The sequence below is a fragment of the Salvelinus alpinus genome, chromosome 1 (genome assembly GCF_045679555.1).
Source record: "Salvelinus alpinus chromosome 1, SLU_Salpinus.1, whole genome shotgun sequence".
NCBI lineage: Eukaryota > Metazoa > Chordata > Actinopteri > Salmoniformes > Salmonidae > Salvelinus > Salvelinus alpinus.
This window is the reverse complement of record NC_092086.1, coordinates 44,090,538-44,106,479: the sequence shown is the minus strand read 5'-3', so window position 1 is coordinate 44,106,479 and position 15,942 is coordinate 44,090,538. Positions and strand designations below refer to the sequence as shown.

At 48.0% G+C, this 15,942-nt stretch overlaps 1 protein-coding gene across 7 annotated transcripts in view; it reads left to right on the top strand.

Moving 5' to 3' along the window:
* LOC139577113 (protein TANC2-like) overlaps nucleotides 1-15,942 on the top strand; it is a 137,721-nt gene that overhangs the window by 114,509 nt on the left and 7,270 nt on the right. For 5 of the 7 annotated variants that reach the window (XR_011675213.1, XM_071403945.1, XM_071403967.1 and 2 more), the window contains 18 exons: nucleotides 42-299; nucleotides 6,689-6,814; nucleotides 8,090-8,125; nucleotides 8,554-8,835; nucleotides 9,703-9,824; nucleotides 11,591-11,822; nucleotides 12,028-12,278; nucleotides 12,483-12,680; nucleotides 12,846-13,177; nucleotides 13,368-13,476; nucleotides 13,605-13,727; nucleotides 13,826-14,062; nucleotides 14,280-14,465; nucleotides 14,580-14,673; nucleotides 14,770-14,903; nucleotides 15,067-15,190; nucleotides 15,409-15,584; nucleotides 15,798-15,930. Coding sequence is in view for 6 of the 7 variants with exons in the window: in XM_071403945.1 (XP_071260046.1) it covers nucleotides 42-299; nucleotides 6,689-6,814; nucleotides 8,090-8,125; nucleotides 8,554-8,835; nucleotides 9,703-9,824; nucleotides 11,591-11,822; nucleotides 12,028-12,278; nucleotides 12,483-12,680; nucleotides 12,846-13,177; nucleotides 13,368-13,476; nucleotides 13,605-13,727; nucleotides 13,826-14,062; nucleotides 14,280-14,465; nucleotides 14,580-14,673; nucleotides 14,770-14,903; nucleotides 15,067-15,190; nucleotides 15,409-15,584; nucleotides 15,798-15,930 (3,153 nt within the window). In the remaining variant the exon portion in view is untranslated. The remainder of the gene's footprint in view (nucleotides 1-41; nucleotides 300-6,688; nucleotides 6,815-8,089; nucleotides 8,126-8,553; nucleotides 8,836-9,702; nucleotides 9,825-11,590; nucleotides 11,823-12,027; nucleotides 12,279-12,482; nucleotides 12,681-12,845; nucleotides 13,178-13,367; nucleotides 13,477-13,604; nucleotides 13,728-13,825; nucleotides 14,063-14,279; nucleotides 14,466-14,579; nucleotides 14,674-14,769; nucleotides 14,904-15,066; nucleotides 15,191-15,408; nucleotides 15,585-15,797; nucleotides 15,931-15,942) is intronic. The other 2 variants (XM_071403984.1, XM_071403976.1) reach the window with 1 other exon arrangement.

The following is a 15,942-nucleotide window of genomic DNA, read 5'->3' as shown; positions in this document are numbered from 1 at the left end:
AACACTGCATATATTTGTCTAAACTACCTTTTATCTGACAGCCACACTGACAAGCTACTCTGAGAATGCTGACCGGGGTGGGGGGAAGCACGGGGACGGCTCGCGGGGTAGCCTGAAGCTGTGGCAGACCCAGAAGTGTTCGGGCACAGACTCGTTCCTGTACCGCGTGGATGAGAACATGGCTGCCTCCACCTACAGCCTGAACAAGATCCCAGAGAGGAGCCTGGAGACGGCCCACTCCTCCCATTCTGCCCACTCCATCCCCCTCTACCTCATGCCCCGGCCCAACTCTGTGGCAGGTGAGTCACTGTGCCAGCCACACCTCTTGTCTATTTGTTTACCACATTTCATTGCACACTTTTACGCCAAAGTAGCACACAAGTGAATGTGCCGCTAAAGGTAGGAGATTCATTACCCTTTGGAAGTTTTGGTCTGTTCTATATCAATTTCCATTCAGACAATGACCTGAAAATTAATTGAAAATCCTTATAGGGTTTGGCTATATTACTTTCATAAATGTGTGATATCTAGTTACCAAGTTGGAATTGACCCCCTTCTCAGCATCTGAGACTGACTGAGTGTTCCCACCTTATTTAGGTGCTCTTATTTAACCCCCTGTGCCCCTCCAACATTAACTTTAAGGGAATAGGAAACGTTAATGTCCTCACAGTACCTGAGGATGAGGGGGTGAATACCACGGATGCCAGGGTAAAACATTCCTTCAGGGTGAGGAAAGCCCCACAGATCCCCCTAAAAGTGTTCAAACATGTGTTTTCAATGTCCTCTCTATGTCAGGGCATATAAAAGCAGCATAGCAAGCTGGTTCTAAAAAAGCCTGTAGCTCCTCACCTCTGACTTGGCCTATCCAGTGGGATGAATGGAGCTGGGCTAGCAGTGTTTAAGGGATCGATCATACAGGGGTTTACGTTGTTTGGCCTTTTTCTTTTGACTTCTGACACATGCCCTCTAAGAGGCCACTGAGAGGAGTGCAAACAAAGCTTATTGAAGAGTCAGGGAAGAAAGCTGGGCATGGTGGGAGAATGGGGGAGGAGACTGATATAGGAGAGAGAAAGGGAAAGGAATAGAGATGTAAAGAGAGGGAGACAAACTGATAGAGGAATACAGAGAGAAAGGGCTACCAGCAGATGGATATACAGTAGGGCGGGACACTGATCAAAGGAGAAAGAGGAAAAGGAAAAAAGACAAACGGATATAGGAGAGAAGGGGAGAATGTGTGGCATAGATTCCAGTCATCAGTAAGATGGAAGGAATGAGCAACATTAGTTTAGTAGAGAGAGAGGGGAGTCTGCGTAAGAAAGATGGATAGGGAAAAGGAGGGAGGATAAACCGCGCATGGAGAGGCTTGGCCCAGGCAGCACTGAAACATCAAAGCCATGGGCATAGTCCCTCTGGTGACTGGGGGGAGAGACGGAGGGGAGATGGAGAGAGAGAATCACACACAGAGAGAGAAAGAAAGATAGGAGGAAGGCACCCTGGTAACGAGGGAGCGGAGCGAGATAAAGAAGGGTGAATGTTGGAGAGAACGAGTGCTGCTCCCCAAGTCCCCCACTGCAGTATTCAAATCAAATTGTAGTAGTCACATGCGCCGAGTACAACAGGTGTAGACCTTACAGTGAAATGCTTACTTACGAGCCCCTAACCAACAATGCAGTAAAAAAAATATATAATACAAATAAGAATAAGAATAAGAAAAAGAAGTAACAAGTAATTAAAGAGCAGCAGTAAAATAACAATAGCAAGACTATATACAGGGGGGTACCGGTACAGAGTTGATGTGCGGGGTCACTGGTTAGTTGAGGTAGTATGTACATGTAGGTAGCGTTATTAAAGGGACTATGCATAGATGATAACAACAGAGAGTAGTAGCGGTGTAAAAGGGGGGGATGCAAATAGTCTGGGTGGCCATTTGATTAGATGTTCAGGAGTTTTATGGCTTGGGGGTAGAAGCTGTTTAGAAGCCTCTTGGATGTAGACTTGGCACTGGTGCCGCTTGCTGTGTGGTAGCAGAGAGAACAGTCTATAACTAGGGTGGCTGGAGTCTTTGGCAATTTATAGGGCCTTCCTCTGACACCGCCTGGTATAGAGGTCCTGGATGGCAGGAAGCTTGGCCCCAGTGATGTACTGGGCTGTTCGCGCTACCCTCTGTAGTGCCTTGCCGTCGGAGGCCGAGCAGTTGCCATACCAGGCGGTGATGCAAACTGTCAGGATGCTCAAGATGGTGCAGCTGTAGAACCTTTTGAGGATCTGAGGACCCATGCCAAATATTTTCATTCTCCTGAGGGGGAATAGGTTTGGTCGTGCCCTCTTCACGACTGTCTTGGTGTGCTTGGACCAGGCAGGTAGCCTAGTGGTTAGAGCATTGGGTCAGTAACCGAAAGGTTGCTAGATAGAATCCCTGAGCTGACAAGGTAAAAATCTGTCGTTCTGCCCCTGAACAAGGCAGTTAACCCACTGTTCCTAGGCCGTCATTGTAAATAATAATTTGTTCTAATCTGACTTGCCTAGTTGAATAAAGGTAATAATAATACTTTTTTAAAAGTTGAAAGTTAGTTTGTTGGACACCAAGGAACTTGAAGCTCTCAACCTGCTCCACTACAGCCCCGTCGATGAGAATGGGGGCGTGTTCAGTCCTCTTTTTCCTGTAGTCCACAATCATCTCCTTTGTCTTGATCACTTTGAGGGAGAGGTTGTTGTCCTGGCACCACACGGCCAGGTCTCTGACCTCCTCCCTATAGGCTGTCTCATCGTTGTCGGTAATCAGGCCTACCACTGTTGGGTCATCGGCAAACTTAATGATGGTGTTGGAGTCGTGCCTGGCCGTGCAGTCATGACGGAACAGGGAGTACAGGAGGGGACTGAGCACACACCCCTGAGGGTCCCCTGTGTTGAGGATCAGCGTGGCGAATGTGTTGTTATCTACCCTTACCACCTGGGGGTGGCCTGTAAGGACGTCCAGGATCCAGTTGCAGAGGGAGGTGTGGGAAAGGACAGTGTGGAGTGCAATAGAGTTTGCATCATCTGTGGATCTGTTAGGGCGGTATGCAAATTGGAGTGGGTCTAGGGTTTCTGGGATAATGGTGTTGTGAGCCATGACCAGCCTTTCAAAGCACTTCATGGCTACAGACGTGAGTGCTACGGGTCAGTAGTAATTTAGGCAGGTTAGCTTAGTGTTCTTGGGCACAGGGACTATGGTGGTCTACTTAAGATGTTGGTATTACAGACTCGGACAGGGAGAGGTTGAAAATGTCAGTGAAGATACTTGCCAGTTGGTCAGTGCATGCTCGCAGTACACGTCCTGGTAATCCGTCTGGTTCTGCGACCTTGTGAATGTTGACCTGTTTAAAGGTCTTACTCATATCGGCTGCGGAGAGCGTGATCGTACAATCTTCCGGAACAGCTGGTGCTCTCATGCATGTTTCAGTGTTATTTGCCTCGAAGCGAGCATAGAAGTAGTTTAGCTCGTCTGGTAGGCTCGTGTCACTGGGCAGCTCTTGACTGTGCTTTCCTTTGTAGTCTGTAATGGTTTGCAAGCCCTGCCACATCCAACGAGCGTCAGAGCCGGTGTAGTACGATTTGATCTTAGTCCTGTATTGATGCTTTGCCTGTTTGATGGTTCGTCGGAGGGCATAGCGGGATTTCTTACAAGCTTCCGTGTTAGAGTCCTGCTCCTTGAAAGCGGCAGCTCTAGCCTTTAGCTCAGTGCGGATGTTGCCTGTAATCCATGGCTTCTGGTTGGGGCATGTACATACGGTCACTCTGGGGGGGGCGTCATCGATGCACTTATTGATGAAGCCAATGACTGATGTGGTGTACTCCTCTTTGCCATCGGAGGAATCGCAGAACATATTCCAGTCTGTGCTAGCAAAACAGTCCTGTAGCTTAGCATCTGCTTCATCTGACCACTTTTTTTATTGATCAAGTCACTGGTGCTTCCTGCTTTAATTTTTGCTTGTAAGCGGAAAACAGGAGGATAGAATTATGGTCAGATTTGCCAAATGGAGGGCAAGGGAGAGCATTCTCTCTGTTTAGTGTGGGAGTATAGGAAATAATATGAGCTACAATCCTTTGGCCTTCGGGACTTTGTGGTGGTAGCTGGGGAATAGGCCGCCACAGTTCCTCATCCAATTAGAGGCTGTGTTCTGTTGGACGTCACCAAAATTCATCTAGGGATAGATGATTGTTGTGATTATGTTCTGCCCAACATAACTCAGTCCAGTTGCAAGCCTGGAAGTGATAATGGGACAACAGTCATGTCAAATATGACAGTATGTCAGCTTATAAATACAGCCCTAGCCTGTGGCATCTTGTAAACTGGGGACATTGTGAAATGGTAGATTGAATGACTGTATAGAGAGCTTTGATCATCACACACACGCCACTGACAGGAGAGGAGTGATTCAGTGAGGGTCATTGCTCAGAGGGAGCAGGGGAGCACTAGGTAGGGATGTTCTAGTCTGCTGTCCTTCTACACGCCTCAGGAGCAGAGCAGGGGCAGCCACCCACACTGGGCTCTGAACGAGAAGCTCTCTGCTCTCACTCCATATATCCTCTCTTTCTTTACCTCTACCTTGCTCCCTCCCCTTTCCCTCTAGCTTGTCTATTTCTCTCCTCACCTCTCCTCTCTCTTGCCCTCCTCTTCCAACCACCTCCTCCTCCATCTCTACCTCCTGCCTCTCTCGTCTCTGTCTGCTCTCTTTCATCCTATGTAGTCAAGCTCACTTTCAAAATGGCTCTGATCTCCTGGTTCAAATGCACTAGATTACTCCAACTGACAGAGAGGCTACCTTATGAGCCTTGACATTATGTTCTGCAGAAACGCACGCCTTCCTCCCACTTTCCTTCTCTCTCTCTCTCCCAGCACATCTCTCACATAGCAATGACTATTAAAAATACATAAAACACAAACCCAACTCCACCTAAGCAATGTGGTAGTGTGAAAATGTCCCCATAGCTCCACGTCAAGCCCTATGAGCTATGGCAGTGGCTACCCCCATGGACATTTATCATTGATCATGTTTTAAATATGTACAGTACCAGTCTAAAGATTGGAAACACCTACTCATTCAAGGGTTTTTCTTTATTTTTACTATTTTCTACATTGTAGAATAATAGTGAAGACATCAAAACTATGACATAACACGTATGGAATCATGTAGTAACCAAAAAAGTGTTAAACAAATCTAAATATATTTTATATTTGAGATTCTTCAAATAGCCACCCTTTGCCTTGATGACAGCTTTGCACACTCTTGGCATTCTCTCAACCAGTCACCTGGAATGCATTTCAATTAACAGGTGTGCCTTAAGTTAATTTGTGGAATTTCTTTCCTTTTTAATGCATTTGAGCCAATCAGTTGTGTTGTGACAAGGTAGGGGTGGTATACAGAAGATATCCCTATTTGGTAAAAGACCAAGTCCATATTATGACAAGAACAGGTCAAATAAGCAAAGCTAAACGACAGTCCATCATTACTTTTAAGACATGAAGGTCAGTCAATCTGGAAAATTTGAACATTTCTTCAAGTGCAGTCATAAAAACCATCAAGCGCAATGATGAAACTGGCTCTCATGAGGACCGCCACAGGAAAGGAAGACCCAGAGTTACCTCTGCTGCAGAGGATCATATATTATTATTTGTATTATTGTTTTATTCACTTGTATTTTTGACCTGCACTGTTGGAGCTCTGAGCTTAAGAATTTCACTTTACCCTGCAATTACATCTGCGACCCTGTGCGTGTGACTAATAAACTCATCTAAAATCTAAGTCTAATACAGCTGCTCTCCCACACCAAGGTCCCCGCAAACCACCGTAAATCTGAGATCCCACTCGCCACATGCCTGCTACAGTTTTAGCTGTATTGCATTGGAAAGGTAGTAGTCTGGGAGGGATCCCTGCCATAGGTAAAACAGATCACGGGTTGCAGTTTAGGTAAGTGGTGGATAGAACTTATTTTCTTCCATTTAATTGTTGTTAGCGCCAGCTAGCCCAGTGGTTCACAACTTTGTGGTATGTAGGGTTTTATTGAATCCCATAAAAAAAACAGGATTACACTCTTTTCCTGACAGGAAGGAAGGAGGTGCGTTGTCAGTCCCTTCCTGTAGCACGAGGTTATCTCTGTCATTCTCCATAAAGCTCTTATCTTAATGCAGTAAAGAGTTTTTATCTTTATCTTCCTACTCTTTTTTGAGAGACTGGTTTTTGGGACAACTGGAAGAGCTCCAGACTTGGGTATATTGTTAACAGAGAGGGGAACAACTAAACAAACTATCTGGAAAAGGGGTCGTCCGAGGAAGGAAATGTGTTTGGTGTGTATGAGGTCACACGCTTTCACACAGGCTCACACACACATACACTCTACCACGCTATAGCTACACACATTAGTCTTGGACACTGACCAGTTTAAACCACTTCTGTTTGCTTGGAGATGGATTTCAAATGGGTCTGGTTCGTAGTGGATCTCAATGGGGAGGTATGGAACTGATATGTTTGTCTATTTCCAAGGGTGTCTGTCGTTAGCATTAGCAATTTAGCATTCAGTTTTAGGCGGTTCAGTGATTCCTGGCTTAGTTTGACTAACTCTGTTTTCTTCTCTCTCATCTGTTGCACACACACACACACACACACACACACACACACACACACACACACACACACACACACATTAGCCACGAGTTCGGCCCACCTGGAGGACCTGGCCTACCTGGATGAGCAGAGACACACTCCCCTGAGGACCTCCCTCAGGATGCCCCGTCAGAACTCTGGGTCCGGGCGCTCCGGACACGACCTCAGAGGTAGGCCTCATATCACTCTGGGTGGGGGTGTGGTGGATAAGTGGGCAGGTTTAGGATCTGAGTGGGCAGGTTTAGGATCTGAGTGGGCTGGTGAGGGTCTGAGTGTGTGGGATACTGATGGGGGGTGTAGATGGATGAGGAAATGGGGTTGGGGGCATTTTGGTGTATGGGTCAGGGAGTGGAGGTGGGGTGATTTAGGGACTGGGTTTGTGAGGGGTAATTTTGTGGTGTGTGCTAAATCTGCTTCATCTTCCTATTTACTCCCACTCTACCTTGACCATGCCCAAAATCTGTCTAGGTGTGTATGTGTGTTTGAGAGAGAGATTGTGTGAGTCTTTGAGTATACATAAGTCAGTATGTTAGTAAGTATGATTTGTGAGTGAGTGTATATCTTTGTAGACATACTTGGTGCACTCTGTTCCTCTAAACCCCTATCCCTGCCTGGTATTGGGTGATGCAACCCTCCCTTTGGGCCTGGTACACCACACACGCGCACACACACATCCTGGTACACCTTAATCCGTCTCCCCTCCCAGATCAATGTTATTGACTTTCCTCCTCACCACTCCCTGGCTCATCTGTCACTGCAGGGGTCCTGTCTGAGGTCCCATCACTCATGGCCAAGGCTTTATAAGGCTTAAATCACACTCACACCCACAAACACACACACAAACAGACTTGCACATGCACACACACACACAGATATTCAGATGTATACACACAAATGCACAAACCCTATCTTTCTCCAATTCTCTATACCTCTCCCTCTATTCCTCCCTCTCTATTCCCTACGCTCTCGCTGACTGTATTTTTAGCCCCCTACCTGCCACACTATCATGCTTACCACAGCACTTTCTCCCTAAGATCAGACCACACCGGGAATGAAAACTCATACAGAGATATCGCCTCACCTTTGCCTTTCTTACCCCTCAGTACAGAACTACTGGACGCACACACTCTCACAACCTCAGCTCTGAGGCATATACAGAAAACATGGGCTCCAAGAACAAGAAATATGCTCAAACGATATTTGTATGTGCTTGAGGCTTCATCCTAGGATCAGGGATGAAACATTGGGTGTGGCTCCCCACCACCCTGCTCCCTCCCTCTCACCATCCCCTCTCCTCTGCTAGCTAGCTGCACCAACCCTCTCATCCATCTTCCCCTTTCTCCTCCCCTTCCCCTGCCCTTCCATCTCTCTCTCTCCCTCTCTTTCTCATGCTTTGTCTCTCTCTCCTCTCTTGCGTTGTCTCTCTCCTCTGTCCTCTGCCTCAGCTTCTGCTTACAGCCATGCCTGGCAATCTAACTCACGTAAGTGATGCTCCTCTCTTTCTTTTCTCCCATTATAAGGCATTGTACTGTTCTACATCAGTTAATGCCACGTTATAATGATGTGCTTATTAAACTAGTGGTGCTGTATTAGTAGGAGTACAGTATCCCTCTACTACAATATCTTATCTAATCCCCTGTCCCCCGCTCTGCTAACAATATGTACTTATTATATACAGGCAGTATCTACCCATACACTTAGAAATTCTGTTTCATTATGTAGTTCTTAGTATGAAGCCCAATGATGGCGTTCACCCATGGTGTGTGTTATTTTGATGAACATCCCCCTCTATGGGTGACAAGCTGACGTTGCACTGAGGAAATGACAATGACAGTGCAGTGTACTCTACACATCAAGTCCTGTGTCTTTTCCCTCACCTATAATCTGTCCCCTTCCTCTCTCTCTCCAGTACGCTTTGCCCCCTACCGCCCCCCGGATATTGCCCTCAAGCCCCTTCTGTTCGAGGTGCCCAGCCTGACAGCTGATTCGCTCTTCACCGGGAGGGAGTGGCTCTTCCAGGAAGTGGACGCCCGTTTTCACGGCGACGACTCGGCAGCCAATCGAGGTGTGGTTGTCGTGGGAAACGTGGGCTTCGGCAAGACTGCCATCATCTCCCGCCTGGTGGCACTCAGCTGCCATGGCAACCGCATGAGGCAGATCGCCTCGGACAGCCCCCACGCCTCGCCCAAACGTACGCTTATACTGTCCTGCGTGTGCGTGTGCGTGCGTGTGCGCGTGTGTGCGCGTGTGTGTGTGTGCGTGTGTGTGTGTGTGTGTGTGTGTGTGTGTGTGTGTGTGTGTGTGTGTGGCAATGATCCATGCTGGCTGCTGCTAGAAGGGCCTGTTGTACTGGCCAGTGGTGGAAAAAGTACCCAATTGTCATACTTGAGTAAAAGTACAGATACCTTAATAGAAAGTTACTCAAGTGAAAGTCACCCAGTAAAATACTACTTGAGTAAAAGTATTTGTTTCTAAATATACTTAAGTATCAAAAGTAAATGGAATTGGTAAAATATACTTAAGTACCAAAAGTAAAAGTATAAATAATTTCAAATTCATAATATTAGGCAAAGCATATGGCACCATTTTCTTGTTTTTAAAACTCCAACTCCATCACTCCGTCACTGAGACATAATTTACAAACTATGCATTTGTGTTTAGTGAGTCTGCCAGATCAGAGACAATAGGGATGACCATGTGTTCTCTTGATAAGTGTGTGAATTTGACAATTTTCCTGTCTTGCGAAGCACTCGGCATGTAACGAGTCCTTTTGGATGTCAGGGAAAATGTATGGAGTAAAAAGTACATTCTTTTTTTTGGGGGGGGGGTGTATTGTAAGTAAAAGTTTTTCCAAAATATAAATAGTAAAGTACAGATACCCCCCAAAAATACTTTTAAATGATACTGAAGTATTTTATACCACTGGTACTGGGTGTGTGTGTCTTAAGATGCGTGTAAAAAGCATCCTTGTGTCTGTGTAAATAATGCACACAGTAGATGCACTCAACTTGATCTATAAACGTACTTCTCCCTCTTTCTGCTCCCTTCTCTCTCTCAGATGGGGAGACCCTGCCCCTCACCCAGCCCCAGCACTCCCATGGCACCCTGGGGGGCAGCTGCCCTGGCACGCCCGAGATGAGGAGACGCCAGGAGGAGGCTTTACGGCGGCTTGCCTCACAGGTACAGTACTACTACACCACGGCTGCATCTCAGTAGTCTTAAGTACCATTCAAGACCACCCTGACCAGCTGGGTGAATCCTTGCTCAGAGGTACATGTTTGGTTTACACTATGTTCTATTTTTATTTGAATGTTCTACAACGGTGTGCCTTACTGAACGTGGCCCGGTTTCAACTAATTAACTGGTCATTGAGACATTGCTAAGGGGGAAGGTGTGTTGATGCTGGTCTGAAATCAAAGCCTGCACATCTGCTCCTTTGTTCTTCAGTGTCAGCAGCTCTTTCCTACAGTGTCTCTGGTCTGGTAGCGGTCTCTGCCCTCTCACCTCCTTGTGGCCTTGTCCTCTCCCTTCTCACTCTATTATTCATTCTCTCTATCCGCTGCCGCTCTTCTCATTCTCTCCGTTATCTGCATTCCGTTCATTCTACATCCTTTTCTCTCTCCATGCTCTCTCCCTATGTCCTTAACCCATTCTGTCTAGCAACACTGATGCTAATGTCTTCCTTTATTCACTTAGCACTCTCTCTCTCCCTCTTCCTCCATCCACTGTCAACTCCTGCTATCCAATCTGGCTCTTCATTCCGTCTCTCTTTTTCTCTCTCTGTCTATCTCTCTCTCCATTCCATTTTCATGACTGGCGGTGTTGTGCAGACACAGCAGAAAAACAAAGGGAAGCTCTCACCCCCCCCCCCACTCTTGCTGTCTCTCTCTTGTTTCCTCTGTCTCTGTGCTATGACCTAATGAAATATGCATAGGCCCAGGGAGCAGTGTTCCAGCCGAGCCATTAGATCCCCTTAGCGGCCACATGCATTCTTAATGATAGCCTGCTCCAGTGGTTGACCCACACACACACACTTTCTACACATACTTTACACTCACACTTTACACACACACACCCACACTACACACAACACTAGCACACACAAGCATCACAAATACTACACACATCCCTGTGGATGTCAGTGGCCAGAAGCATATGGCTATGAATATGTGTATGACCTTCTGAGTGAAGCTCTCTAGTCTGGTCTGAAATAATCCTGAGCGAAGCTTTAAGTTGGAGCCAGTCTGAAGCCTACTGGCTTTCCTCAGCACTCCAAGTCCACTCTATCCAAGGCGGCGCTGTATTATACCATATATTAAACTACAGATCTAGGATCAGACTACCTAACCTTATCCAACAAGGGGGTTAAAAAATTATCTGATCCTGGACCATTTCACCACCCCCAGGGTCTTAGTGCCAGTCAACTCCTCTGACACACTAGAGACAAAGACCTGACAGTCACAACAAGCTACACAGCAGTCATCAGTCTTCAATGAACAATGTAACATGGTATTGTTTTTCAACAATGTTTTAATGAAGCCTCAATCTGTAGCTGTGCTTCAGTCTGCTTTAACTCTCTTGTGTCATAAAGATAATAGTGGTTAGTTGGCACAGAATGTCACCTAGGCCTGTTTGGTTCATGTTTTATTTGATTGTTACGTGCTGAAGATTCAAGATGGAATATATTTGTGTGGGTTGATTTGCGCCCTCTTCAAATGTTTTTGGTCACATACACGTGTTTAGCAGATGTTATTGTGTGTAGTGAAATGCTTGTGGATTGTTAAATGTACCTCTCTCTTTGGAAAAATAAAGTGTGATAATCAGATATCTAGATAAAATATAAAATATATTTTCAATTTCAATGGGATCACCTATATAAAAGTCATCTTTTTTTATTTTTTATTATCTCTGCCACCCCACTCACTTCCACTCTCTATTGCCCCCAGGTGGTGGCATACCACTACTGCCAGGCGGACAACGCCTACACGTGCCTGGTGCCAGAGTTTGTCCACAACGTGGCGGCTCTGCTGTGCCGGGCACCCCAGCTCATGGCCTACAGGGAGCAGCTGCTGCGGGAGCCCCACCTGCAGAGCACCCTCAGTCTGCGCTCCTGTGTCCAGGACCCCCTCAATGCCTTCAGGAGGGGTGTGCTGGAGCCCCTCGACATCCTGCACAAAGGTCAGGGGTGTTCAAGGTTTTATGGAACTGCATAGGAGCTGGTCATTTGATAACTTGCTATTTTCTCTCAGGGTTTGGGCAAACTTCATTCATGTTTTCCAAAAAACAACTACATGTCCTACTGAGATGGGACATGTAGTTGCTAATAGTTAATTATTTCCACTCCTTGTCCTGATAAACAACCTTGTGTCTTTGTGTTCATCAGAGAGGAAGATAGCATGTGAGGAGGACCTAATCATTCTGGTAGACGGGCTGAATGAGGCAGAGTTCCACAAGCCGGACTACGGCGACACCATCACCTCCTTCCTGTGTAAGACCATGGAACGCTTTCCTCCCTGGCTCAAACTGGTGGTCACCGTCAGAACCTCCCTACAGGAGATCACACATCCCCTCCCGTTCCACCGTATCTCTCTTGACCGCCTGGAGGAGAATGATGCCATAGACCAGGACCTGCAGGTAGGGTTCAGGTTTACACCAAACCATCTGTCTGACATCTTTACTCTCTGATAGTCATCTCTCACTTCAACCTCAATCATTGTAGTAAAAGTAGTCAATCGTGATTTAAAACGATTATCATCAACTATTGTGATAAAAGCAGTCATGGTGATAGTATTACCGAGTTATCATGATGCTGAACTCCTTTCTCTTCCCGACCTGCAGGGCTACCTGCTGCAGAGGATCCAGGGCAGTGCTGAGATCCAGAGCAACGTGTCTCTCAACGGGCGTCTGGACAACGCAGCCTTCGCCAAGCTGAGCACCCACCTCAAGGCCCTGAGCCGCGGTTCCTACCTCTACCTGAAGCTGACTCTGGACCTCATCGAGAAGGGCTATCTGGTGCTCAAGAGCTCCAGCTTCAAGGTGAGTCGGTGTCTCGGTCCTGGAGCTATATACTGTATGTCTCTCAAGGTTTTTGCTTGTGTTCCATACTCTGCCTGTTTGTGTGTGTTTATCTCTCTCTGTGAAAGTTCATATGATGTTTCCTTACAAAACTGACCCGAGGTGTTTCTCCATGCCCCCCCCCAGGTGGTGCCGGTGAGCCTGGCTGAGGTGTACCTCCTGCAGCTCAACATGCGTTTCCCCACCCAGTCGTCCTTCGATCGTGCCCTCCCCCTGCTCAACGTGGCCGTGGCCTCCCTCCACCCCCTCACGGACGAGCAGGCGTACGGGGCAGTGAACGCTGGCGCCGTGCGAGGCCCTGCCCTGGATTGGGAAGACTTCCAGGGGAGACTGGAGCTGCTATCGCCCTTCCTGGTGCGGAGGAGGGACGGAACACGGATGTTCACACACCCCTCCTTCAGGGAGTGGCTCATCTGGAGGGAGGACGGGGAGAAGACCAAGTTCCTCTGTGACCCGAGGTAGGAAGACACTGGTCCACTGAGAGGAACAAACAGACCCTCTGCAAAGCCAGTGTGTACCTGGAACATTAATGTTTACAGCTTGAATTTGTGGAGCTTTCTGTTCTTAATTTCTCTCCCTCTCTCTACATCAATCTTTCTCCACTTTCACTCTTTTCTTCCTCCCTTATCCATCTCTCTCTGACTGTAGGAGTGGCCACACTCTCCTGGCCTTCTGGTTCTCACGTCAGGAGGGCAAACTGAACCGGCAGCAGACCATAGAGCTGGGCCACCACATCCTTAAAGCACACATCTTCAAGGTAACGACACACCACCACCAAACAACACATCACTACAGCACGCTAACAAACGTCCAACATCTGGGTCAATGGCTTCTACCCACTGTGCAGTAACACTGTTGTTGATATTACTGTTATCTTCTCCACAGGGCCTGAGTAAGAAGGTTGGGGTCTCCTCATCAGTCCTGCAGGGGCTGTGGGTCTCTTACAGCACAGAGGGGCTCTCCACTGCTCTGGCCTCACTGAGGAACCTTTACACACCCAACATCAAGGTACTGGACACACACGCACACCAGCAGTGGCCTAACCAAAGCACTATTGCATTAAATGTTTGGTGTATTGGTTATATGTCTGACACTCCTCCCTCTAGGTGAGCCGTTTGTTGGTCCTAGGCGGAGCCAACGTTAACTACCGTTCTGAGGTTCTGAACAACGCCCCATTGCTGTGTGTCCACGCCCACCTGGGCTACGTGGAGACAGCCGGCCTGCTGCTGGAGAACGGAGCACACGTAGACGGAGAGTCGGACAGCGGCCTCACCCCGCTGGGCTACGCCGCCGCCGCTGGACACCTGTCCATCGTCACTGCGCTCTGCGCCTGCAAGGCCAAGGTCAGGGACCAACCACCACTACTGTGCATACTGTCACTTTGGCAGTTGAGGTTTATTACAACAGCATTATGATGCATTTACACAACACGATATAACTCTCTGGCAGGCATGTTGGAACCTACTGGGCAAAATGTACCAATAGGTATTTTTGAACAGTGTCTGCATGTGACGTCTGTGTGTATGCATGTGTATAATGACACTCTCTCCCTGTGTGTAGGTGGACCACCTGGACAGGAACGGTCAGTGTGCACTGGTGCACGCTGCACTGCGAGGACACCTGCAGGTGGTCAAGTTCCTGATGCAGAGTGACTGGAACCCTGACGGACAGCCCCAAGGAGCCTTCACCAAGAGTCACGCTGTCCAGCAGGCCCTTATAGCAGGGGCCAGCATGGGATACACAGAGGTACACACGCATGTACACACACACACACACACACACACACACACACACACACACACACACACACACACACACACACCGTACACACACTAAATCTGAATGTTGTCTCCTGTACAGATCGCCTCTTACCTATTGGACCTGCCAGAGAAGGATGAGGAGGAGGAGGAGCGAGCACAGATCAACAACTTTGACACACTCTGGGGAGAGACTGGTACGTGTTATTTTGGTGTGTTTGTATATGACTGTATCAAAGTCTATCGAATGCTTTTACCTGCACTGACTCCGTCTTCCCCCTCTCCCACTGTAGCTCTGACTGCAGCAGCAGGCAGGGGGAAGCTGGATGTGTGCAGGCTGCTGTTGGAACAAGGGGCAGCGGTGGGGCAGCCTAACCGCCGGGGCATCGTGCCTCTCTTCAGCGCTGTGCGCCAGGGACATTGGCAGGTGGGTGGGCACTTTTTGAATTTCGCACCCATTCATTATTTCAAGTCGCAAAGCCATACAACTTGAATTGGAAATATTAAAATACACTACTGGCAATGATAGAGAACAATGGTGACAAAAAATACTAACGTAGCTACGTACTATTTGGTTTCTTCCTCCTCAGATAGTGGACCTGCTGTTGAACCATGGAGCTGACGTCAACATGGCAGACAAGCAGGGCCGCACGCCCCTCATGATGGCCTCCTCAGAGGGCCACCTCGGCACAGCAGAGTTCCTACTGGCACAAGGTCAGAGTTCAGTTCACCCTCAACATCACCACCACCCACTCTACTACTCTCATTGGTTCAGAGTACCTAGTGTAAAAGTGTAGGTTTGACTTCCACATGGGCAACATGTAGCAGACATAAAGTATGTGTAGTATTTAGTAATGGACAAAACAGCTGCCAAGTGGCCATGTTATGACCCTGGCTGCCATGGAAACATGACCTTTAACCCCCTCTTGCAGGTGCGTCTCTGGCCCTGATGGACAAGGAGGGCCTGACTGCTCTGAGCTGGGCGTGTCTGAAGGGCCACATGCCATTGGTGCGCTGCCTGGTTGAGAGGGGCGCGGCCACCGCCCACGCCGATAAAAGTGGACGCACCCCCCTGGACCTGGCCGCTTTCTACGGAGACTCAGAAGTGGTAAGTGGTCGCTGGTCGCCACGTTGATGACCTCCCCATGGCAGTGCAGCACAGAGAAAGTTTTCACTGTTGTTGATTGGAATAAGTACCTGAAGGTAGAATGCTCTTCTGTTCTTTCTCTCCTCCTCCTCTTCATTTTCCCCCTCAAATTTTCTCCATCCTTTAAACTCCCATCTTCCCTCTCTTATTCCCTGTCCGTCCGTCTGTCTCCAGGTGCAGTATCTGGTGGACCACGGGGCGATGATAGAGCATGTGGACTACAGTGGGATGCGACCTCTGGACCGGGCCGTGGGCTGCAGGAACACCTCTGTGGTGGTGGCTCTGCTCAAGAAGGGAGCCAAGATGGGTACGAACTGAC